Source organism: Harpia harpyja, chromosome 1, assembly GCF_026419915.1.
Source record: "Harpia harpyja isolate bHarHar1 chromosome 1, bHarHar1 primary haplotype, whole genome shotgun sequence".
Taxonomy (NCBI): Eukaryota; Metazoa; Chordata; class Aves; order Accipitriformes; family Accipitridae; genus Harpia; species Harpia harpyja.
In genome coordinates this window covers 59,802,068-59,827,132 of record NC_068940.1, presented here as the reverse complement: position 1 = coordinate 59,827,132, position 25,065 = coordinate 59,802,068, and the positions used below count along the sequence as shown (strand labels likewise).

The window sequence follows — 25,065 nt, the reverse complement described above, 5'->3', positions numbered from 1 at the left end:
TGTCCAACCAGCGATGATGGCAAGCCTGCTGTATGAGATTCACATTAGAGTGGAATCCAGGACTATTCAGAGCTTCTTATGAGGGAACACTCTGCATGTTGAAGTACAGGAAAGCAGAGGAAATAGTGGACCAAATCTGAGAATTTGTTTGAATTATCTTTCCAGATGTGCCTCATCATTTCTGAAAAAAAAAACCCCAACCAGATTGTAGTTCTTTATGTAATATGGTGCTTAGTTTTATTAGATTTTATCTAATTTATCCTGTATATATCAAATGCTTTTTCCCAGTGTCAGAATTTTACTTTCTTCTCAACTGGCACTGATAACAGAAAAAAGAAAACCAAGAAGGGCTATTTGGGCAAAGGGGAAGAAAGCCAGATAACTCTGTCAAAAGTGGAAGTTAATGTAAAATGCTAGATATTTAAGGTCCTTGACTCACTGGTAAAACACTGCTGCAGTTTTGGAAAGGTTTGGAATTTCTTAGAAGTCATAAGTCTTCATGCATAAATGAAGGCCATTGGCTTTCTTGTTGGGCTGCAGTCTTGACACCTGTATGTGAATGTCTTAGAGATACAGGTGAGGAGAGGAAATTTGGGGTCCCATGTTTGCAGCGCAGTCAATATTTGTTTCAAAACCTGAAAGGATGAGGAGTCCAGATATTTTAGCAATATCTTGTGAAGAATTTGAAAATGAAAAAAATATGTCTTCCCTGAGCAGTTTTCACATAAAGAGGAGAAAATTGCAGAAGTACTCTAATTGACTCATTTGATAGTAAGCCAACAACTGACTTGTATTCATGCAGCGTTTATAGTGATAACCAGCCAGATGCAGACCCATAGGCTTCTGCGTGCAGACCCACAAGCTTCCAAGTAGCCCACTGAACGGGAGGTGTCCTGTAAGAGGAAGGATTCTCTGTCTTCTGGTTTGAATCTAGAGTACTGCAAAGAATTGTGCGATGTCTTTTCCTATGCGTTGATCTGTGAACAGTGGCAGGGAAAGTTCAAGCAGAAAAAAATCACAGTCCTAACCATGAACGGACACTCAATCTATCTTTCCAAAAGTATATCTCAGTTTGTCATTTTTCTTCAGATACTGACAGTGTTAGGCTTCAGTGTGTATGTATGCAAATGGCTCGGATATCAAAAAGAAAAAAAGGACTTTGAAATATCTATGCCAATGTTATTAAATATATATGATTTTTAAAGTACCTTTTTCACTTAAACTTCCTTCTTTGCACATTAATTAAATATTATCTCTAGGATAAGTTTCTCTCATAGAACATTAATGTATTATTGTCACATCATAATGGAAGAGAATGGCAGAATCTCTTTCCTTAAGCAGAAAAAAGAATTTATTAATGTAAAGACAACACTCATAGCCCTTTAGCAATTCTGTCTCTGCTTCATAGAGAACCTTTCTTAGTCTCCCCTCATGTCTAGCTTCATGCTAGAGATTCAAGGAAGCAATACATATATCCTGCCAGTTTAAAAATCAATCCACTTTTCAGGAGATAATTTAATATCAAGACATGATGTACCCAATATCCAAATATACATTCATTTTAATGTTTGACGCATCAAATACTCTGACATAGCCAAGTTTCAAAATAAAGGTTTGTTTTAGAGGTTGGATATGTCATATTAGCATCCACCCAGCAGATAGAGAAATAGATCAGAGAGTGATCAGGACATCAGGGAGACAGTTTAGAGAGAGATGAGAGAGGCCAGGTACATCTTGTAATGTTAAAAAAAGCTAGCTAGGAAGAAAGAAATTGTATAAATAGGTCATTGCAGCCCAACTGAAAAAAGTTTAATTTTAACTTGTTAGTCATCATCTCCAGAGGCCTAATCCACTCCCTTCGTTGCAGGCTGTGCATTAAGCTGAGATATGTCTTATTTGATAGCACAGATAGACAGACAGCCTCAAAGTGAAAAGACGATAACAGGCTCATGCAGTGCACTAGCTTTGAGGGGGAATCGGCACCATTTGGCATGTTAAACTTTCCCTCTTCTTTCCTTCTCAATTCTTTTTATTAGCCTTAGCTTGTTGTCACCTGTCCTGGTTTTGCTCTTTCGGTTCCTTCCGTAAGTGGAAGCATAAAACCATATGGAAACGAGAGTATGGATGAACAGATACCTGGTGCCAATGTTGGTGACAGATTGCCAGACATCCCAAGGTATCCAGTTCCCTCATTCCTGTTCTACTTCCCCTATCTCTACTATTTTCGTTTCCTGCCAACAGCTCTTTGCCACAAGCTGTATCTGGTGTTCAGTTACTTAAACATAGGTCTTTAGTCCCATTTTAGGTATCGCACAGTACTCCATCAGGCCTCCCATGGCCAATCCAGAAAAATGCTCTTCCTTCTAAGTCTTATTGCCATATCCTGCCAAAATCCTAAAACATCTTAAATAGAATAGATGTCTACATTTTTTCCAACTGAATTTTTCCCAACTTACATTAACAGATGCATCTGTGTACATATACACATACACACCTGAACACAGGCTTACCTGAACCTTCATGCTAGTCTCCTCAGGAAAGATACAAGTACCCACAGGGACCCCAAATTACAAATACTTTAATTACCTCTTTGAGTCATGCTTCTGTCTCTGGGATCTGTTGGACCTTTATTCTGATGACACATGAAAAAAAATTAAACCTTCTCATCTTGGCATGAGAGATGCTGTGCTGCTCTGTTTTACCTCAGATCTGTCTCTACTGTAATATTAGAAGTGTGTAATCGCGACTGTACACAGGTCATAATTGTCTGCAGCCTATTAACTGGCGATTAAAACTAGGCCTGTATTTTTCTAAGGGTTCCCTTTCTCACCAAGGTATAAATATTAGTGAATGCCTGCAAAGTGGGAGTTAAAGGATACTGTGTAATAACACTCTACCTTTTCACTACTAGGAGGTACCATGTAGACTGGTACTATTGGCAGCTCTGCACAAGAGGCCAGAGTGACCTATTTAAAAAGTCAAGAAAATTGAGGTTTGTTAGCAGAACTGCATGGGAAAGGTTTCCCAACCCTTGCCCACAAGATGGCATGGTCTGCCTGTTTCTTGACATGTCCCATGTTGATGAACATCACCTCCACAGCCCCCTCCAAAGTGCTGGGAGGTGACTTCCATTTTTAGCTGTTTAAATCACATCTTCTGGGATCTGCACTATAGATCTGTTAATTTTAATTGTACAGATACTGATGTATGGTTTTATATGTGCAGTCTCTCACTATTATTATTAGCACCTACAGTGCACGACTCTGTATGTTTCAATCTACATGTTGTCCTTCTGGATAGTCTATATTTATACCCAGGAGTATGTCTCTCATAGCTCTGATACACTGAAAAGTCCCAGCCATCACACCTACTGTTCAGGTAGAGACAGTCACCTATCTTTGCTCTCAAGTAGATATATGAATTTGAAAACAAAAGTTGTTTATGGGCATTGTTGAAAGATACTTCTTTAGCTAAAGCAGAAAGTTTAAGAATCTATGGGCACAGAGGGCAGATAAATCATAAGATCCCCATCTTTGAGTGAGAATAGCATGCAATTGGCATTAGCAAGGAATGCCACATTCTTCTCTACCACATCAGAGAATTCTTGCCACAACAGCCAAGACAAAAACCTGCCTGGAGACTGTGATTAAATATTTAATGACTGCTCAGAAAAGTTAAGGTTTCTATTTTTAAGCTTTCTTCACAAAGGACCAAAGAGAACAAAACTACCTGATGCTCAGTTCACCAGATACAGAAAAGCAAAGGAAGCCCTGATACAATTCTCATCTATAAAGTCTAAGAGCTGATAGAAAATGTTCTGAAATTGCAGTCACAAGCTATGGTTTTTATCAGAGTATAATGGGGTGTTGGAAGGGAGTACAGGACAAAATCTAGACAAGCTTTTTGCCAGCTTCTCAATTAGGATAAGTATTTAAAATCTGAATGTTGGACTACTGACCTAGAAATATGTTAGTAATATACAGAAGCATTTGCCTGTTCAAATACCTTCATGCTTCTGTTATATACAACAATGAACAGTTAGAGCTTTGCTTACATGGAATTCCTTAACCAACAATGTATTACATCCTGTATTTTGAGGATAAACTGTCACAAGTAAGTATGCTACAACAAAAGTCTTTTTTTCTGAATACAGATAACAATGTATATGTTAAATATTACTGAGTTGAGCTCAAATTCTCATAACCTGATCCATCAGTGGAAAGGGCCCCTTCTAAAAAGCATTTACTGAGGCAAGTTGTACCCTTGGCTCCCTCTTGCCTTTTATTTCTTCTTAAAATCGTATGCAGTGAAAAGAGGGAACAAACATGAATGATGCATGCCTGATTCACTAAATCACTGTGGTCTCTGGCAACAGCACAAATGTAGAAATGTTTAAATCGGCTTCATACTACCCAACAAATGATGCAAAAGGAGGCCTCAAAGAACACAGAGTGAGGGGAGATAAATGAGCGTCATGTCAAGAAGGCAATTTCTCACTGAGTTTGCACAGAACATGGAAATTTGACTTCCAAGAGAGGGTTAGGGAATCTTTCTAATAAATCTTCAGTCCACAGTCATTGCTGTGTGCTTTTTTTAAACTTACTTTTTAAGAGCTGTGTAAGTTATACCCTCCCCAGTGAAATGTGTCAAGATATTACCAGTCAAGTTGAAGTCATTTAAGTGAATCATCTCTGTCTCAGTGTTTATGTTAGTGATAGACAGGGATGGTCAAACAGGTCTCATTTTGTGCATGTATTGAACAGCTTTTCAGCCAGTGAGGTCTTCTCAAAGCCTTGTCTTATTTTAATAGTAACTCAGAAAGGAAAAAAAAGAAAAGTTGACCCTCTTCCCTGGAAGAAGCCTCTGTGATTTTTTTTTTTTAATTATTTTATCCTCCTTTTTTTGTACAGTTGAGATATTCAGATGGTCAATAAAAAGGCAACTGTTTTCCAAGTGACTTAGAGGCTGTAGGTCAATATTAGAATTGACTTTGGTCCTTAGCAGAGTCCTATGTCTCTTTAGACTCCTGACTTCAAATTCATTTCCCGTAACTTTAACCACAAGAAAGTTAGCTTAGGCTGCATCAAATATACACTAGTTGCTTTGTGTTCTCTGTCATCACTGAAAGAAATAGGCACTCTTGAAGAATAACACATCTCACTGATCTCATGCATGCATTTTAGGCTGAGATGAATCATCTTGCAGAGATTCCTCACTCTCTACATTGACTAGAGAGCGCTTGAATGGCGGTCTACAACTGGACTTCTAATATTAGGTGGCTAACATTAAATTACATAAATTCCATCCTTAGAATACCACATACCAGTTATTTTTAATGGGACTTGAGTCCTTTTGATAATGTTATCCTTAAGCTCCCCATGGCAGTCACAGGAGTTTTAACTCAGATCCTGGTAGCAGCTGGCCACGCAGAACAGCACTGGCTGACCTACCTTATTTTTAGGATGAGTCTAGAGGCACTCTTCAATTTTTGTGAAAATTGTGCTCCTGTTTTGCTTGCTTGCTTCTTTGTTTCCCAATTAAATAGAGAAGTAGCATCCCAGAGACCAAGGTAATGGTATCTGTTTGAATTATTTAAAATGTACTTAACTTTACTGATACTTTAACTAAATGATGGATAGCAATGTGAAGGGATGGTCTTTCTGTTGTGTATCTTTTCTTTCAAGTAAGATTAAGTATTCCATCTGTAGTATGTTGTTATTTAAAAACCAGTTGTGCATATATGAAGACTCTGTGTCTCTGAGGTTCTTCTGGTTTAAAAAAATAAACTTTGAGCCTGTAGTTGTGAGGAAGAAATCTCTCCCTTTGACAGATTACTTTTTACATTTCTCTGGGCATTTACCCTGCTGTTTTGGTTGGGACAGAAAAGGGATGCACTAAATCCTCAGACCACAGGCCAGCTTAAAAGTGTTTCCAGCACAGCTCCCACCAGCAGATGCCACAAATGTTATGAGAGAGTCTTATCACATACGAATTTCTGTCCTAAAAAATAGCCTAAGTTGCCGGTGTTCAAATAATTTTAGGTCCATATCTAAGCCAAACTGATCAATAGCCTTTTGTAGGTGGGCCACCATAATTATTGCCAGCTTTACCAAATATTATTTAAATTTTTATTTATTCCCAAATATTATGTATGCTTAGAAGGGGAGGCACATCCTCTAATTTGATTCCAAACATTCTGCTTTTGTTCAGAAGTGAAACTCAAATGTTGCTAATGGAATTCTCCTCATTTTTTACCAACAAAGAGCGTACTTTAGTCTGTATTGTGGATGGTGTCATTACTAGCCTGTCAAAAAAAACCCATAAGAATCAAACAGCCTTTCTACCCAGGACCTGACCCACTGCACTTCAACATCCTTTGCAGGACTTGCACTGAGCATATGGGACACGAGATAACGTTTTTATTACGGTGTCGCTTTAATAGCAACTCAAAGAAAGAAGTTGCCATCTCCACTTTGCACCTCTCCAGCCAGTCTTCTGCATGGGAGCTGTAGCCTCTTGTCAATTAACTCACTTTAATTGGTTTCTGTTTCTTCTCTAACTATGACCCTTTGGCCTTGCCTGCTGCACAACGCTGTTTATTCTTAAGCACTGGGTTTATATAAACTTTCTATCAAAATCATCCCTTTGGAAGGGAAGATATGTGATAAGGAGTTTCAATACTGGTGTTATCTTTGTTATCTCTTGTGGCTCACAATAGAACCTGAATCATCATAAAATTGCACCATAAGTTTGTGTTTTATATGATGAACATCTGTAAAAGAAGGAAAAAAGGGAGCTGACAATTTTCTACCTGACTCTATCTTTAAAAAAAAAAAACGAACCCACACAAAGAAAAAAACCCCAAGATTGTCATGGATAAGAGTGCAAATTGTTCACCTCTAAAAAAAAAAGTGATGCAAATTTTTTAGGTATAAACTCATCAACATAATTCTAATGAGTTATGGTCTTTGTTGTGAGAAATGAGAAATCCTGTGGTCGTACCCTAAAGAACATTAAAAAAACATTACTGACAGGAAATTGAAAAAGTAATATATGTCTGAATGAATATGACAACTTTTTTCTGATAGAGCAGATAGATAAATGTCACATACAAGTTTCAAAATACATTTAATTTTGCCACCACAATGGATATTCTCTTCATAAAATATATATGAATCAGGTTTGAATCATAAAACTTCACTGTGATAAACAAATGCATATTTGATAACTTTTTTTTTTTTTGAGATGCTCATTGCTTTTTTGAGGTTATTTGTTGTTTATACATCTTTAGGTTTTCATTTCTGAACGAAGCAGCCTGGGTGACAAATCTTATGCACATTGAGCCTGGATTAACTTTCTTTTTAATCTGAGAAATGGGTTCCTTTTCTTTTGGGAGAAGGTTGAGAGGGAAGGTGAGGGAAGGAAGGAGAGGCTGGTAGATGCACAGGCTCTCTTAACTATCATGTTAGACATCACTGAGTTTTCTGAGCATCATTCAGGACAGGGTGATGGATGAGAAATGCATGCAAGTATTTTGAGAGCACAGGGCTGGAGGAAGATTCATGGTAGAGCACTGTCTTTTACATTTTCCCCCACTGAGCAGCAGCTCTCAAACTAGGGGCCAGGTGGTCCATGTCCCAAGACATTAAAAAAAGACACCCTGTTAAAAGCTACAGAATAAATGGAAGTCTTAGGCCCTCAACAAATGCATATAGTTTGGGGGAAAGAGGTAAAGAAGGGAGTGTCCTCTTCGTTTGCATTTTTCAGGCACAGATTCGCTGTGGAAGCAGAAGGACTTTATTCTGTGCCATTGGAGCATGCCAGCATACTATCCATCCTGCCAGCATGAGTGCTTCCTCTCCCTCTTCAAAATAGGGACTACTTCAATCTTTTCTTTCTCCAGTACCTAGCACATCAGGCTTCTAGTCCTTAGCTGAGTTCTTGGAGCCTGCCCTCATGCAAGTGCTCTTGGAGACCTTATCAGCAATGAATGCAGTGGGCTCTAGAGAAGGAAATCTGTTATGTATCCAGAAGCTTCCCTCAGGAATCTAGTGTTGCATTTGAATCTGTGTTAAAAAGCCAGGTATAATTACATTTTACTACCTCATTTATCAATCTTTTAGTATAAATTCCTGCAGCATTGTGAGCAGAACTGAATTACTTTTTTTTCCATTGCTGACTTCTGATGGAAAAATGGTATTTAATCTAAATATAAAATGTGTCATTTTGACAAATTTTCTTTAGTAAAAATTTAAAGTACAGTGTCTGGATAAGATTTAAGTGTCTCATTTTTACATGTTCTGTTTGAAAATTTAGTCTTTTTTTTTCAACTTTAGAAAGCTTAAAAGGAATATGAAACATTTCAGTTTTGATCAGAATGGCTCAATCTACCCTGAACAGTATTTTCATATTTTTATTTAATTTTAAATTTACCTTAAGTTCCATTTTAAAGTGAAAACAAAAATTAACATAATTTCCCACTTTCTTCCCAGAACTATTAATGAGTCATCCACTTCATTTGCATGGGGCTGCTCCATTGGGCAAAATGGGTTCTGTATGAACAGGGAAAAAGAGGGAGAATCCCTACCTTTTTCTGTCTTCAGCTGAAACTGAAGCCTGAGATAACCAGTAAAAACCAGACCTAGGCTGTGCAGGGTACACATTAGCCTGAGACCATTCATAATTTCAAAAGAACTATGGGCTGCAGCTAGACCCAAGCATCAGCCTGTGCCATGTTCAAGTCCCAGGGGCCACTGCATTCAAGTCAGTAGATTTGCTTCTGATTTTTATTAGTAGAAGTCAAGTCAGAGAGAAGCCTGATAATATTATGCAAGCATAGCTCCAAACAGAAATGGAGTCCAGAGATAATTGGCATTATTATCAATGAATGAGAAGCCAAGAGATGAAATCTTCCTAGAAAGTATTACCTGGCAATTGGCAGCAGAACCATGGCAGACCATCGAGTGCAGCAAAAGCAGCGGACCATTGAGTGAAGCTCAATGGCTCTTGTAAATGACTTCTGGGATTCCAGTTATTCAGACTGCTCCTGACTCATAAGATCTACATTGTGATATAATCCGAGACAGTTTTCTTTTCCTGATATTGGGGGCTAAACTGATAGAGCTAAACTGTCAAGATCAAATATGTCTGTATACTTATGACTTCACCTGAATGAAGAGGGGGATAAAAAGGAATCCATCGTGGCCTGAGAGATTCAGTGGGGCAGAACTATGAACAATAAATATTTTTGTAGTCCTTAGTACACTCAGTGTCACAATTTTGGGATATTGTGCTATCTTAGCAATTAATAATATTTCTTTTCTGTCTAGCCTCTTCCTCAAAACTTATTGGCACTGTTCTGGTATTTTTAAGCATTCAAAAGGATCAAAGAGCTTTCATCTTTTAATGCATTTTACTGTGCTGTGCTCTGTGCAGGAAGAAATATTGATACTGTTTCAAGGGCAGTTAATATATTCAGTTCTGTCTCAGAAATGAGCACAATTCCTTGACTTATAAAATTGAAAATCTGCCATTACCCACAATTAAAATGTTCCATATACGAATTATACTGTGGCATTTGCACTTCACTCATCCTCTTCTGCTGTAATTCACATACACCAGGGAATCTTCTCCACTATTGCTCCAAGATTTAATAAGAAGGGCTTTATGAAGGGTTCATATTACTGAGACTTGGTTGTTTTTAAAAAAATATATTACAAGGACATTTGTAAGTACAATATGCATTTTCACAATACTTAAAACTAAATTTCATTTTGCAGTTGCTATTTCCCCTTCATATCAGCTTTGTTCTTAGGGAAGATTCCACCGTTTTTAGTCTTATTAACTAACATCTTGCTCCATGGATTGGTATCAGGGAGACTACTCAAATTAAGACAAAGCCTGAATGAAGGAAGCAACATCCGACAGTCGTTACTAATACTTTTAAATTTCCATATACTAAAGATATCTGTGGTTAGGTTCTCTGGTTCTTTCAGGCAATGAGTGTAGTACATCACTCCATAAGGAGCCTTCTTGCTTCATTTGGATCATTTCCACATTAAGGCATTACCTGCCAGGAGAGAGAGAGGCTGAATCTGGTGGACTTGGCAGTGTTAGGCTGGTGGACTTGGCAGTGTTACGTTTACAGTTGGACTCGATGATCTTAAAGGTCTTTTCCAACCTAAATGATTTTATGATTCTAAGTGTGGACTGGCAAAGCCGAGCTGTGGAAGTGCTCTGGATGTTCCTGGGGAGGAACATCTGGGGTGACAAGAGAAGAGAAAGGCTGTAGCTGTAACTGTGAATGATGTCCTCTGAACTTGGGAAGGATTTATTCAGTGCAATTCACTGAGGTGAACTGACACCCCAGCTGGCACAGTTGCAAGAGTAAGCTGTGCAAAACAATAGCTCTAGGAAAATATTTAAAATAAACCGTAAGCATAAGGGTCTCTTCTAGCATTATCGTTTCATTTTTTTCCCCAGCTTGTAGCCATGTTCTCCACAGTGTGTAAAAATGACCTTAATGTATTTTCCTTTTGTATTGGGAGTGTTTCAGTGCTGATGAAGGTAAAGTAGCAGCCCCTTAGTTCTTCCCTCAGGAACCTGTAATCCCAGTAAATTTTACCAGAAAGTGCAACAGTATTATCCCACTTGCAAGTCTTGATAGAGTGCGTCACAGCCTTCAGTTATCTTAACTAAGAAGAAATATGAGAATATTACATAATATAGCAATTTTTTTTTTTTTTAAGACAGATAGGATTGTTGCTATTTATTGTCTACGGCACCACCATAATCATGTGGAATACTGTGCTAAGGCCTGGTTCTAACACAGAAAAAAAAAGATGGCCTGCCGAAAATAACTTAAAATGTAGTGTAAGACAAGTGACAAATACACAAACAGAGAAGGGATCCTGGAAACAGCTGATTTCTGCCCTTATCCTCCCCCTCCTCTAAAGTCAAGAAGGTATAGGAGCCCCTCACCTTTGTTCCTCTGCAGGTCACAGTTGCAAAGAAAAGGAAATCTTTTTAGGACTGATACAGAGACAAAATGCAAGGACAGAAAATGTACAAAGTGTCTGTGAATCCTTCACCTTCCACAGAACTGGCCTCAAGGATATAGGCTCTGCTGCCAGCAGAAGAGAAAGATGAAGTAGTTTGAATTCATATCAAGATACATAAAGAGAAATTTCAGTATGCCTGTCTGTATCTGGAGCATGTTGCTTCAGTACAGTAGCAATGTAGGTGGTGGAGATGGGTTAACCTCAAGTCCACTGTTGCTTTTAATAAGAAAATCATAGTTATTTAAGTCTTCCTTAAGCAAACTTACAAACCAGCCCTGAATGAAACTGATAATCAAGCTGCATGTTCTCCTCACAGGTTCATAAAATGCAGTGTCTTGCTATGTCTTCCCCAAATTTGAGAATAATTTAGTTAGATTTAACTGTCATTTTTGGAATATTTGTTTAGCTAGGAACATCTTGAATGTACAAAAATAAATTGATAGCCCTGAGAGGGACTCAAATCTGTATATAAACTACCACTAAAAATGTATTTTGACCAGTGGAAATGGAGCAGTGACTGAATGCTGGATATTCATCTCCAAATCCACAGACAGCTGCCTCCTGAGTTAAGTGCCATTGGATCAGCAGAATGTTTTGTCCTGAGAGAGATGCTAAGACCAGTCATTTGTGGTAGATACCATCACATATACTAAGTATCTGTATTACAGAAATTATTATTATAACTGTGATTTGTATCAGGTTGCGGCCAGAGTGGAAATTTACGTCAAGCTGTTAAGATGTGAGCAGAACACCTTTCTTTCCCTTCTATCTGCCAGCTCAGGTGAAATGGATTAATGATGCATTTGATAACGTGAGATACTTTAGCCATTGCGCTTTCAAGCAGTGAAGCATACGCTCCCACTACTAACATTCAAGAAAAGAACCAGCTGAGGGTATTTTCAGTGAGATAGCCACCTTTGACATAAAAAACCCCTACTGTTATATGGTATCTTTTCTTGATAACTCTAAGGTAGCCCTACAAAAATTACTTAAGACTCACAGGAGTAACTGGCAGGGAGATAAATAGTATTTATGCAAACATATTACAGATGATTGAATGGAGGACTGGAATTTTAGTGACTTTCTAAAGGTGAACTGATTGGCAGAGCAGCCCACTGAACCAGCAGCTATACTAAATTTCACAAGGTAAGAAGCGCTAAGCCTGGCTTATATTTGGTTGGCAAATTTTCAAGGAGGCATTGGAACTGAAACAAACAATCAACTCTCTCTCTGATGATTAAATACAATGGCATGGTTAGAAGATATCTGTATTAAATTATGTGGGACCTGAGCATGACGCAAATGGTATGGAATAAGGGGTGGAGATTGTATTGGGTCTGGCTGAGATGGAGTTAATACTCCCCATAGCAGCCCTCATAGCACTGTGCTCTGCATCAGTAGCTAGAAAGGTGTTGATAACACACCAGTGTTTTGGCTACTGCTGAGCAGTGCTGGCACAGCATCAAGGCTGTCTCTCCAACATTTTTGCCCCCCCCTCAATGGCAGGCTGGGGCAGGGCAAGATCTCGGGAGGGGACATAACCAGGACAGCTGACCTAAACTAACCAAACAGATATTCCATACCATATGACGTCAGCTCAGATATAAAAGCTAAGTAAAGGGAGACAGAAGTGGGGCATTTTTGTCTTCCGGAGCAACCACTACGCGTACTGAAGCCCTGCTTCCCAGGAAGTGGCTAGACATCGCCTGCTGATGGGAAGTAGAGAATAATATCATTTGTTTTTCTTTGCTTTCGCGAGCAGCCTTGGCTTTCACTTTATTAAACTGTCCTTATCTTGACCCACGAGCCTTTTGTTATATTTTCTCCCCCCTGTCCAGCTGAGAAGGGGGAGTGATAGAGTGGCTTTGGTGGGCACCTGGCATCCAGCCAGGGTCAGCCCACTACGGTGTGACAAAGGGAAGTTGTATTTGATCTCAGGAAGGATTTTTTTCCTGGAGATTCAGATCTAGAAACTTGGAGTCATGACCATTTTCCATCCAAGAACTTGCATATGACCCATCTAAATTTTCCCACCTCCTTTCAGTGAAATAAATTTTTCCTTCTTGTCCTGAACGTCCACGTAATTGTGCTATATTATAATGAAATTCCACTTTGTAGGCTGGAATATTGGTTTTCATAGTGATGATCCACAGTAGGAAGGTAATCCAGAATGGTTTGTTCCACCACAGTCATACTGGTGATTAGTGTTGTGTTTCATTCTCGGTAGTCTGTAAATCACTTGTTGAAGAAATTCATGCACTGGCAAATTTTAAAATGTTTCAGTAGTACATATGTCTGGCCAGGTGCAAAGGTTTGCACAGTTATTCACCTCAGCCTTGCCTTGAGCTTTTGTAGACTATCACGTTAAAAGCTACAACTCATAATTAATAAGACCAACGGTTTCATCTTTCATTTAACTGAAGTCCAGATCATCTAAAATCGTACAAACATCAGCTGAAGCAGGGTATGACTTTGTATTTAAAAGAATGTCTTGTTGCACAGGTGCAATGTTGAAGTGATGAAGGGTTGACAGTCAACTATTGTGTCATCCATAGTCATTGCATCTGGGCAGCAAGCTCAAGATTTATAACAGTATTTGCAGAAATATGATTGTATAACAACAATGTTGAGGATCATTGCTATTGATTGATTGAAATATCTATTAGCCTTCTTGTAATGAATTTTGGCTAAATCTGAAATGATTGAATGAACTAGCTTGCCTAACTAATTTCACCTTTAAGAGTTACAGACTGAGAAATCTGGTGATCTCTAATAAATATTTTATATAGTGTATGTAATTTGATAGTGAGAAGATGAGAGTAGATTATGCAAGAATATATTGATGGCCTAGAAATTCTTTGACCTGTAATCTAATTAAAGAACTGTGGTCCTAAAGATTGCATCTGAAGATTATTTGACGGTTAATGATTTCAATCCAGTTTATCATGGAGAGGTGTCCAAGAAAACATACATTGGTATTCTAAACAGACCAGTCAAGGCTAGAATAAAATATCATTAAGCCTTCAAAGTCATTTGTCCAGAATATAGTTATGTTTCCTCAGGAAATCTCATCAATGAAAATTAAAAAAGAAAAATAGCTCTTTGAGGATTCCAAATCTAACATATATTTGCAAGACCATACTACTTCTGGTACAATAGCTAACTTCCTCAGGAATGGCATCACAAGATAAAGCAGTGATAGCAGTGACTGCCTACTGAAGGCAGTTAAGAGCATGCCATCTCCCTAATTGAGCTTCTTGTCTATGCAAAACAAGTTGAAAGGAGTAACCAAGAGAAAGAAATAAAAATAGAGCACCAGAAATTCTCCTGCTCACCCAGACACAGACATTGACAGTAGTGTGCAACATCCCTTTTTTAAGAGAGTAATACACAACTTGAAAAAATCAAAACAGCACTATTTCAGTGAGAACTGTTGTGACAGTAGAGAACATTATCTTGTTCATATCTACGCAAGATTATGTCTCAATAGCAGCTCTTATTTAGAAACCACAGGATCAAAGAGCAATTACTAAACCCTGCCTCATTCTGGCTCCCGAGCTCTAGGTAGCATCTCTGTAGTAGGCTGGTACAGTGCAATGCAACACCAAGTAGCAAAGCTAGTTCCAAGCAAGCCGACAATGTTGCCATAGCATGGAAGCAACCTAATCACGTTGGCACACATTGTGTTTGGCCTAATTAGGCTTGCTGAGAAAGGGCAACTTGTTTCCCAAGCTAGCCTTGAATGGCTCAGCATGGCATGTATTGCAAAGTGTAGGGAAGCCTACATTTTCTTCTGCTGCATGTCCAGTATATTAGATTCTGATATGGCTGAAAGCAAGTCCACTCTTTATGGTATGTGGGAGAAGTAGCAGCAAACATTTATATTATGCTAATGCCCAAAAGAGACAATCCTTGTTCTAAATGGTTTGTAATCTAAAGACACAAAGTAATGGTAGGGTTTGCAGATGCGGTGCATATACAAAGCTTGCAAAGGTTGAGAAATTTTATTTCAGAGCAGGGATTTCTTGCCTCTGAGATGCTTGATACTTAATTGAGATTGAAGTTTTCAGAGAAGCCAAAGTAGCAATGATACTTCTGTAGGCAGCTATGAAAATCTCAGCCTGCATGAAAAGAAAGTAGAGGTGAGTCAATATTTACCAAAATATTTTCACTGTAATTAAATCTAGAAATTCATGCTGGCAGCTCAGTTGCTTTGTATTTACTTCCTGAGAAAATGAATACCATTACTTTTTGTTCTCAAGAGTATTTATAGAAAAAAAAAGATACCAAGAACCACACATGCAAAAGTGTATTTGCTTGTATACACCCTACAAGGATCTGCACAACAATCAGGAACGTTGTCTGTGGCTTGGGAGACAAGCAGTCAAATGCTAAAAACAGTAAGTTGTGACTTCTTTTTGTGATCATCAAACATTATTAGAAATTACGGCTGTTTCGTCATAACAGTTCTGTTATGACAGTATTGGCTGTTCTGTTGTAATGTAATATCATGGATCTGTTGTCATAACAAGCAAAAATATTGCTAAAATATTTTATACAAGTTGTCCATCAAATAATTTTAAATAATGAACACTTTCATAAGAATCTAGATAGCTGATTTTCAGAAATGCTTGGGACCTGTAAATCTAATTAAAATCAACAGTTGCTTTGCTCAACTCAGAGAACTGTGACCTCTAAGGGTTCTTACGCCTGACTTAATTCTTGATTTTAAAAGGAAGCTAAATCTGATAAGTAGATTGCTTAGAAAGAACAATTCAGCAGACACTCAACATAATTTTTAATCTTTAATTTGGTAATTATATATCTTTAGATTTTTTCTAATGAAGAAACATTATGTTGTGTTATTCGGGATGTTTGATAAAAGAGACATTCTTTTTTATGACTGTGTACATGCCCCTGCTAACAGAACATAACAGTATTTGCTTGAGAAAAATTTCACCACATAATTCCTACAGTGATGACAAATAAGGTCCTGTATAGTTTGATGTTAGAATACAAACATTATTTTCTAAAAAATAAAGCACTGAGAAAGTCAGGCAGAATGTCAGACTCAATGTTCCATTATGATGCTTACAAACAATATACTATCCAATATATTGTATGATATGAACAATACTTAACCTTGAAAATTATAATTCCTTACATGAAATGGTGACTCAGAAGTACAGTTTCATAGGCGCCTGTTTCTAGTATCACTGTTTCATGCCTTGTTCTCATAATAGCATTTTGTTGTGCCATTTTTTTGAGTTCTCATCAGGAAATATAATGCAGCAAAGGAAATTTGCAAGCTTTGCATAAATTAATACTACTTTTACTTCGAAAGACACAGGCAGCCTTAGCCTCATCCTGTGTTGAGGTTCAAGAATCATATTGTCATTACTCCAAAGAATGAGATGGAGCAGCATTTCTTTCAGAATTAGTCTGCAAATGGAGCTTGTATTCATCCTTCCAGTTTTTCAGTGTGTGGATTGGTAGTATATATAGTATAGTGTATATAAATAGCTGGGTTTATTGATATTGGTAGATAATAAATCATATATATATATAAAAATATGTGTCTATGTGTTTATAATTTATATAGGTAGTGTGTATATATGTGTGATTAAGAAAGAGGCAGCTGCACAGAGGCTAAAGAATCCTGTGCAGATTCTCATTATTCTGTCTTTCCTCAGTCATTTTCTCCTTAGATTATCTCCTTAAAGTAACTCCTGCTGATACAGTGACCATACAAGAAAGAACATATCTGTGAACAGAAGCAGCTTCTGAAGGAAATTTGCAAAACTGTAGAAAATGAACCAAACCATAAACCTTGTCCTATGTACTGTAGGTGGTATGACTGCCGGGGTTAAATTAGCTTTTGGCCCTGTAAAACTAGGAAAAATGAGTTTAAACATAGCAGCATCATACAACAGAAGCCAAAGTGAGCTTTCATTTCATATTATATTCTGAGGACTAGAAAATGAAGATGAGTGAAGCATATTTAAATCAGCAAACACTCACTCAAATAGTGATTTTTTGGCTCACTACATAAGAATAAGACTTTCATGTATTCTGTTCACAGTTTGAGATGTAAAATTAGCTTATGCGTATAGGTGGTTTGCCTCATTTTACTGAACAATTTTTCTGTTGCTCCTTTTACTTTTTCCTTGTTTTTCTATTTTATTTTTATATTGTTCTTCTGTTGTTCAAAACTGAATAATTAACTTTCAATATTTAAAGGGCTGTAACATTGATAAAATCAGAGAGATGTTCATTTTGATGATACCACTGAAAAAAACATTTCCTTTTTATAGTTAAAGACGTTTTTCAGATGAAATGGCACTATTTGCTTTATGTCAGCCCTGGCTGACAGTAGAAACAACCTAGTGTAGTCAGTCTTTGATTTTACTTAGCCTTTTCACAGCAGAAACAAAGGCAGTTGTTGAACCATCCATTTGACTACAGTTTGTAGTATTCCTTTGGTTGTGCTAGGAAAACAATGAAGCAAGGCAGCATCCCTGTTTCTGATGAGGGGAGAGGGAGAACAACTTAATAAAAAACAGTTGTATGTTTCATTTTACAGTATCATAGTAACTTCACCTAATGTCGAAACACAGTTGGTTTATTAGGAACCACAAGGAAAGACTCACTGCTGGGAAATCAGCAATTAGTCCTTCATACAGTTATGCAAAATCTGGTTTTATATCAGCAGCACAAATGGGGCTACAATTAGACATTTATCCCCAGAAGTTCTGAGCAGTCGCTCAGCTTCTGCCTGCAGTTTCAGCCTAAGTTACAGCAAAGTAATCCACAAAGGCAATTAAATATGAAGATGTGTTGTCAGTCAAGAAAGGATAGGAATGGAATTTTTTAAAATGTTATTCCTTCTCAAGGATCAGTTGTTTAAGGGATCCTTTTTAAGGGATCAGATGTTTTAATTTCATTTCTAAGAAGGAACCTTTACTGAGCAAGGCAACGGACCAAAAGCTGTTTAACAGTACAATGGTGACTAGCACTTCAGTTTATCAGTGCTAGCACAGCTCCCTGCCATTGTGGGTAACACTTACAGATATTGTTGATATGCTGAGGGTTTGGGATTTTTCCCCTCCATGGTCAGCTCCATTGTTTGGTATTTTACCTTCACTTTAATTGTGTGCTTATTCTTACACTGCAGATGAATTTACAGTTTGCAGGACTATGTAGGCAAAGACTGCTGAGCCCACAGATGGAACATAGGAGCAGATCAACAAATTAACTTCACGTGCAAGCCACACCTTACAACTTTATTATTTCATATAAATAACACTTAATCGTGGAAGTTGGCTTGGCAATGGCAAATTCAAGTTGTAAGGTTTGAGAGGCCTGATCTCAAATATCTTGAAATCCTAGGATGCTAAAATGACAGTAACAGATGAATCAATGGAAAATATTCAGATGCTCTTAAAAATCACCCTGAATTTCCTTTGAAGTTAGAAACAAATAATTGATTTTTAAAATTCAGTTAACATCAGGAAACATAAAAAACTAAATTAACATCTGTAAAAACTGCTCGCTAAGCACCTCAGGATGCAACTGATGTATCTATTAATCTATAAACAAAAATGAAAGAATCTTACTGAATACTTGAAGTGAAAATCTGACTCCACCAAGGCTTCTGGCAACACTCTGTCACTTGAACAGGGCCAGAATTACAGTGTTGGTGTTTTAATTAGAGGTGGACCAAAGCCCCATCTCTGTAACAAAGCTGAGGTCTGAATTTACATTAAATATCTTGGTACAATTTCCAGTGTCACATCTGCACTACATTTTGTGCCTATATCTGGAACCTGTACCTCAGAGAGATAGAACCAGGTGTAATTTATTTTAATCAACAGCGCTCTGCAGATTACTGTGCCTGACACCCTTAGAGGTTATGAAGCATTGACAAGGGTCTCCCTTGAATTAACCCTTGGACTTTCAAAACAGTCTATTTGTTGTTTTGCTTGTGCCACCTGTTTTGCAACTCCTCTGTGAACACTTAGTGCTTGCTTTCAGTTGTATGAGGTATAAAAAGAATTGTGAAAGTCACATGCATAGTGTAAAAAAACCCACAAAACTTTTAAAATTATATTTTTGTAGCATGAGGAGTTTTAGGGATGCGTTTGTTTTCTCAAGAATGTGTTTGGCAGGTGGGATTGTTTATGAATTTGAGTCCAAACATTGACAGAGTAAGAAGCCTCTTCTGCTATGTCTCAGAGAAGTTGTGGATGCCCCATGCCTGGAAGTGTTCAAGGCCAGGTTGGATGGGGCTTTGAGCAACCTGGTCTAGTGGAAGGTGTCCCTGCCCATAGCAGGGGGGTTGGAACTAGATGATCTTTAAAAGGCCCCTTCCAACCCAAACTATTCTGTGATTGTGTGATTCTATAAGTATCTTGTGGGATAAGTCCCTGTCACATGTTGTTCCTGAACTGTCCTTGAATATAATCTGAAATAGCAGCATTTGCTAGAAAGTTGCGATGCCTCCCCACTAGGGAAATCACTGGCAATTAAATAGTCTGTACTGTGGCACGCCAGTGTGTCAAGCCCGTGGCATGGTCTTGTTTTATTTCCGCAGAAAATTTAAACGTATCAAAACCATAAATTGTCTTCATAAAGTATCAGCTTTTATGATACTTTAACAGGACAGATTAGCAAGGCCCAGAGTGAAATTTCATACCAAAATTAGAGGAAGAGGGATCTGGCCCAGCATCAGGACAATCACATGAGGTTTGAGAAGGGGATCCAGTTTCAGTACTCCTCCTTATGTGTGAATCAGGGAGCTGTTAGTGTATTTAGGAGAGGGTACTTGGAGAAGGGGGAACTTGAAAGGGGAAACTTGAATCTGGGTTTAGCCATATCAAAGATGCACACCATAAAGAGTATCCCTGTTGGTTAACTAGAAGCAAGTGGATGTCTTTTTTTAAACAGACAAGATTTTACTTTGTTTTGGTATAAAATGGAAAAAAAATCTTGAAATCTCAGTAAGTTTCAGAAAGTGGAAAAACTGTTTCCCATTCAGATTTACCCTTGGCTCCTGTGGTAACACCCCTGAGGGCATTTGTTCATTTGTCCTTCTGGAACACGTCTCCCAGCTGTGTTTTCCCTGCTCCGTTTCTGGCTGTGTGGATGTACAGCACGCCATGTACAGAATGGTGTGTGACACACATTAATACATACAGATAGCCTTCTGCTTCTGACCTTACAAACTGTCCACTTCAGCACTGTCATTTTATAAAATGTCCAACTGCAGTCCAAGAAATGCATTTTAAATGTGAATGCAAACATTTCTATTACTGATAACACCAGCGCAGCATTTTTTGCTTTGCTGGGATTAGGACCTTGATAGTTAAAGTTACATTGGAGTAATGACACTCCAAGGTCGTGTCCTTTACTGACATGGCAAAGGAAGGAGAGGCCTTCGCTATGTTTCTGCTGATAAAATTAAGAAGGATTATTCCTTGTGTTTGGTGAGATACGTTAAAAGTGAAAGAATATATTTGTGACCCATAAATATTTTAGGTTGCCAAAAACTAGGAGAAATTTACATGTTGCACTGCATGAAAGTTGTATTTAATACACCTGAAAGTCAGATTTTAGAACACTCCAAAATCCGATAATGATGTAAATAAATCCTTCCCTCAGTGAACAGCCATCTTCTCACGTGAACAGTAAAGCAGCTGCAGTTCAGCTAGGGGCACTTAAAAAAAAATAAAAGTACTGTGATCTGCAGAGAGAAACTCACAGGAAATTCCAGCTTAGAAGACTAACTTGCAGTCTCTGTCTGAATATGCTCCATCGTGCTTCACTTTCATGCTCTGTAAAATGGGGATAATAATCTTTATTGATCTGTCTACCTTTTAGGAATGCATTAAGGAGAATTTAAATGATATCTTTACAGTGTTTTGAACAGTTTTGATATACGCAACTCTTACAATACAGCTTAGGACGTGAGCTTGTCATTTTACCAGGTCCTCCCACAAGAGAGCTGTCCTGCTTTTCTTTATGGTTCTCTGGTCTTCCCATCCAAACTTCTTCTAATGGGGCAAGTTTGGTAAGTTGATGATGACTTCAGCACCTACCACTTGTTAGCTGAGCTGCTGTCGCTAACCAAGTGCATTTTTTTCACACAAGGAGTCAGTTTAAGTTGTCATGTTGTACTTCACAGTTGAGCCTACCAAGAGGCACACCATCAGGCTGTGACTGCTGAAGGAGCAGTCACTCATTAGGATGCCATCACTTGATTGAGTTATATCTTAGCCTAATAATGGAAGGAAGAGGGTGATCCTCTGACAAAAGCTGCCTGTCCCTCCAGCTGTGCCTGAGTTAGTTGGCCATCATTGCATGATGCTTTCTTGAGGAATGGACTTTCTGGGGTTGTTGTGTATCACCTCTGGTGATTTAAATATGCAGAAGTCTTTACAGATCCCTGTTACTCTTCACAATGCAGTTCACACATGTATCCTTGTCCTGGTTTTGGCTGGGATAGAGTTAATTTTCTTTCTAGGAGCTGGTACAGTGTTATGATTTGGGTTCAGTATGAGAAGAATGTTGATAACACACTGATGTTTTCAGTTGTTGGTTAATTTTCTTTCTAGGAGCTGGTACAGTGTTATGATTTGGGTTCAGTATGAGAAGAATGTTGATAACACACTGATGTTTTCAGTTGTTGCCAAGTAGTCTTAAGACTAAGTTGAGGATTTCTCAGGTTCTCATGCCCAGCCAGTGACAAGGCTGGAGGGGCACAAGGAGTTGGGAGGGGGCACAGCCAGGACAGCTGACCCAAAGTGGCCAAAGGGATATTCCATACCATGGGATGTCATGCCCGGTATATAAACTGGGGGGAGTTGGCCGGGGGGGGGGCACAGATCACTGATCGGGTACTAACTGGGCATCAATTGGCAGGTGGTGAGCAATTGCATTGTGCATCACTTGTTTTGTATATTCCAATTCTTTTATTATTATTATTATTGTCATTTTATTATTGTTATTATTATTATCATCATTATTATTTTCTTCCTTTCTGTTCTATTAAACTATTCTTATCTCAACCCCTGAGTTTGGGGGTTGGTTTTTTCCCCCAATTCTCTCCCCCATCTTGCTGGGTGGGGGGGGAAGTGAGTGAGCGGCTGTGTGGTGCTTAGCTGCTGGCTGGGGTTAAACCACAACAATCCGGTTTATATCTTCAGCAAGAGATTCAGAGTTGTTCCTCTAGTTTTGCACTCTCAGAAAGTAACTTAGTGGTCTGCCCACAAAGCCACTGATGTTTTCATTAAACAGTTATTTTGGAGCTAATTTTATACTGTATTGTTCCATTGAGATAATACAAATTAATTGTTGAAATCAGTAGGAATTTTATATGTTTGTTTTGGAGACAAATTTGCCTTCAAGTTTCACTAGAAACACTTTAGCCTGTTTTCATGAGGAAACTAGTCTTATGACTAGTGCTGTCTGTCCTTCTGTCCCTCTTTCCATCCATCCCTCTCTCCATACTTACCTAATGGCTTTGAAACAGCTGACCAATTTAAAAAAAATTTATCAGAAATAAAGAGCTCTAAAAGATGATTAAGCTCCTAAATGTAATGAGAATCAGCAGATAGACTGAGGAAAGCTACCCTGTTACTAGCCCCACTGAGGAAAGAAAGGGAGAACTGAGCCATAATCACTCTATTTCTCAGCAACCAAGTATTTTGACACTAGACAATGTATGTGATAAGGGACACAGGGCAACTGGGATCATACTAGTGGGGAACAAAAAGGACACGCAGTGTGGTGGATGTTGAGGATAAAGAGGAGGAAAGCAAGGCTTTTGGAGAGGGAAGACTGGAAGCCTTACCGTGGGATAGGTGTTTTCTGGGGGGCTATGATAAAGTGAGAGGAGATGTGGTGAAGGGAATAGAGATGTGTTTTCCTTTTTTTTTTTTTTTTTAATTTTTCCTGTTGCAATAATCCTATGACTCTAGCTTCATTTGTAGTTTTTTGGAAAAAAAAAAAAGTTTGGTTTTATTCCCAAGTTTCATCAGAAGTTTGTTTCAGATGCTCTAATACTTGTAAAAAGAGTCTTCCATCAGCATAACTTTCTTCAGCCTAGCAGCTTATTGACTGACGAGCTTTCTTACAGCATCTGTTTGACATCTCATCCTAATATTAGTTTTACAGGCACGTTCACATTTTAAGAAATCACTGTATTCTCAAGTCTGAGATGTCACAAGTGTCTCTTTCTGCAAGTACTTGCCCCAGAAATGTTAGCTAAAATGTTTTATCTAACACCAGCCCTCCCGTTGTGTTGTACTACTTGATTGTTATCCAAAAGCAGCTGCATTTTTATGAACATATCTTAATAAGCCATGTCCTGAAAGGCACCAGTATCTCTCTGTTCCTCCCTGAGATCGCATGGGAGTAATAGGTGGTCATCTAGAGTACTAGGTATCAGTAAATCAAGGAAAATTACATAAGCCCCTCAGTTCACAGTTAATAACATTGTACGGATGAGTTGTAGAAAGCGAGACAGACTGATATTTGCATCTATTTCACTCTGTGTTCAAATGAGAGATGGGAATAAAGCATCATCCAGGGGCCAGAGCGTGGTCCAGCATTTGTTTCATACACTGTCAGCCACAGCAGATTTGTTGGGGATGACAGTGGATGGTGGTAAAACATACAGGTGATCCGTGACTTGACAGATGAGTTTGAAAGTCCTCATCACACCAGTAAAGGAGCGGTTGTTTCTCACCCTCAGCCTGTCATATCTGTCTCTCTGTGCTTATTTTACCCTAAGTTTAACATGCTTAAAACAATTAAGTGTGGCAAGTATATGTGGCATGTGTGCATTTTCCCTTTCTATGTCGTTTTTCCAGATTATTGGAACAATCCCACTGATGCCTAATCCAGTCCCCTCCAGCCAGGCGGCAGGTGGAGCTCAGGGACTTCAGGTGCAGCCGATAACTCCACAGTTGTTGACCAACGCCCAGGGTCAGATCATTGCTACCGTCATCGGCAACCAGATACTCCCAGTGATCAATACCCAGGGAATAACACTATCACCGCTCAAGCCAGGCCAGCAGGTAAAGTGTCTGTAGCCTAAATGATTATCAAAAGAGATGCGCAGAAATGTACTCCTCTTGGACTCTCTCATGGCCTTTCTAAAAGCTCTGACTTCTTTATCATTTTCAATAACAAAAGATGAATTCTATCATACATAGTATATTAGTGCATACTATGTATGTAGTTATTATATAATGTCATATAATTTATTTATACATTCAGGGGTTATCCAGTTTTGTTTTTATTTTTCTTTTAAAGGTCAATATAGGGCCAGCTGAGAAATTTTCTGCAGCAAAAGCGCAGTAGGAATATGAGACAGGAGAGGCCTATCTGGCCTATAAAGTTCTGTTCCTTGGTTAGTGGTCATCTAGTGGACCGGGGTTTGAAATGTTTTGGAACGTGCAGAGAAAACAAAGAAAAATATAAAAACTTATTAGTCGTCTTCACTGGAAAATCAGATTTGGTTGTGCATATTTGCATATATTTGCATTCTGAATTTGCACAATACAGAAAGTATTTCTAGGGAAATTACTATTCAGTGTAAGGCACCAGGTAGTTCACAGGCTTCAGGATGGGTGCAGCAACTTCACCAAGGTCCGAAAAGATTTCTGTAATTCTTTTTCTAGTACTCTAAAGTCAAATTAATTAGTTTTGTCTACATCCGTAGAGCAAAGAATTGTAGTGCCACCTTTTTTCTCTGAAAGAGAGGAAATTGAGGATGGAAAAAGACATCAAATATGATTACCAAAAAGGTACTTAGAAAAGTGTCACTCACTTAAATGTTCAGCTTAGCATTCCTATTGCTGGTAGTGCTTGTTTGCTAGTCCTGCCTACACCTCCAGTCACAGGTAGCAGCCTTTTGTATGTTTCTGAGAATCCCAGGCCCCACTGAACTCCAGACTGATTATTTTCTTTTTTTTTTTTTTTTTAAATTTAGAAGTAGAGA

The 25,065-nt window shown here is 38.3% G+C and overlaps 1 protein-coding gene across 3 annotated transcripts in view; it reads left to right on the top strand.

Moving 5' to 3' along the window:
- Positions 1 to 25,065, top strand: part of POU6F2 (POU class 6 homeobox 2) — a 320,035-nt gene that overhangs the window by 270,190 nt on the left and 24,780 nt on the right. For all 3 annotated transcript variants that reach the window (XM_052796135.1, XM_052796153.1, XM_052796145.1), the window contains exon 7: positions 23,933 to 24,139. In XM_052796135.1, coding sequence (XP_052652095.1) covers positions 23,933 to 24,139 — 207 coding nt within the window. The remainder of the gene's footprint in view (positions 1 to 23,932; positions 24,140 to 25,065) is intronic.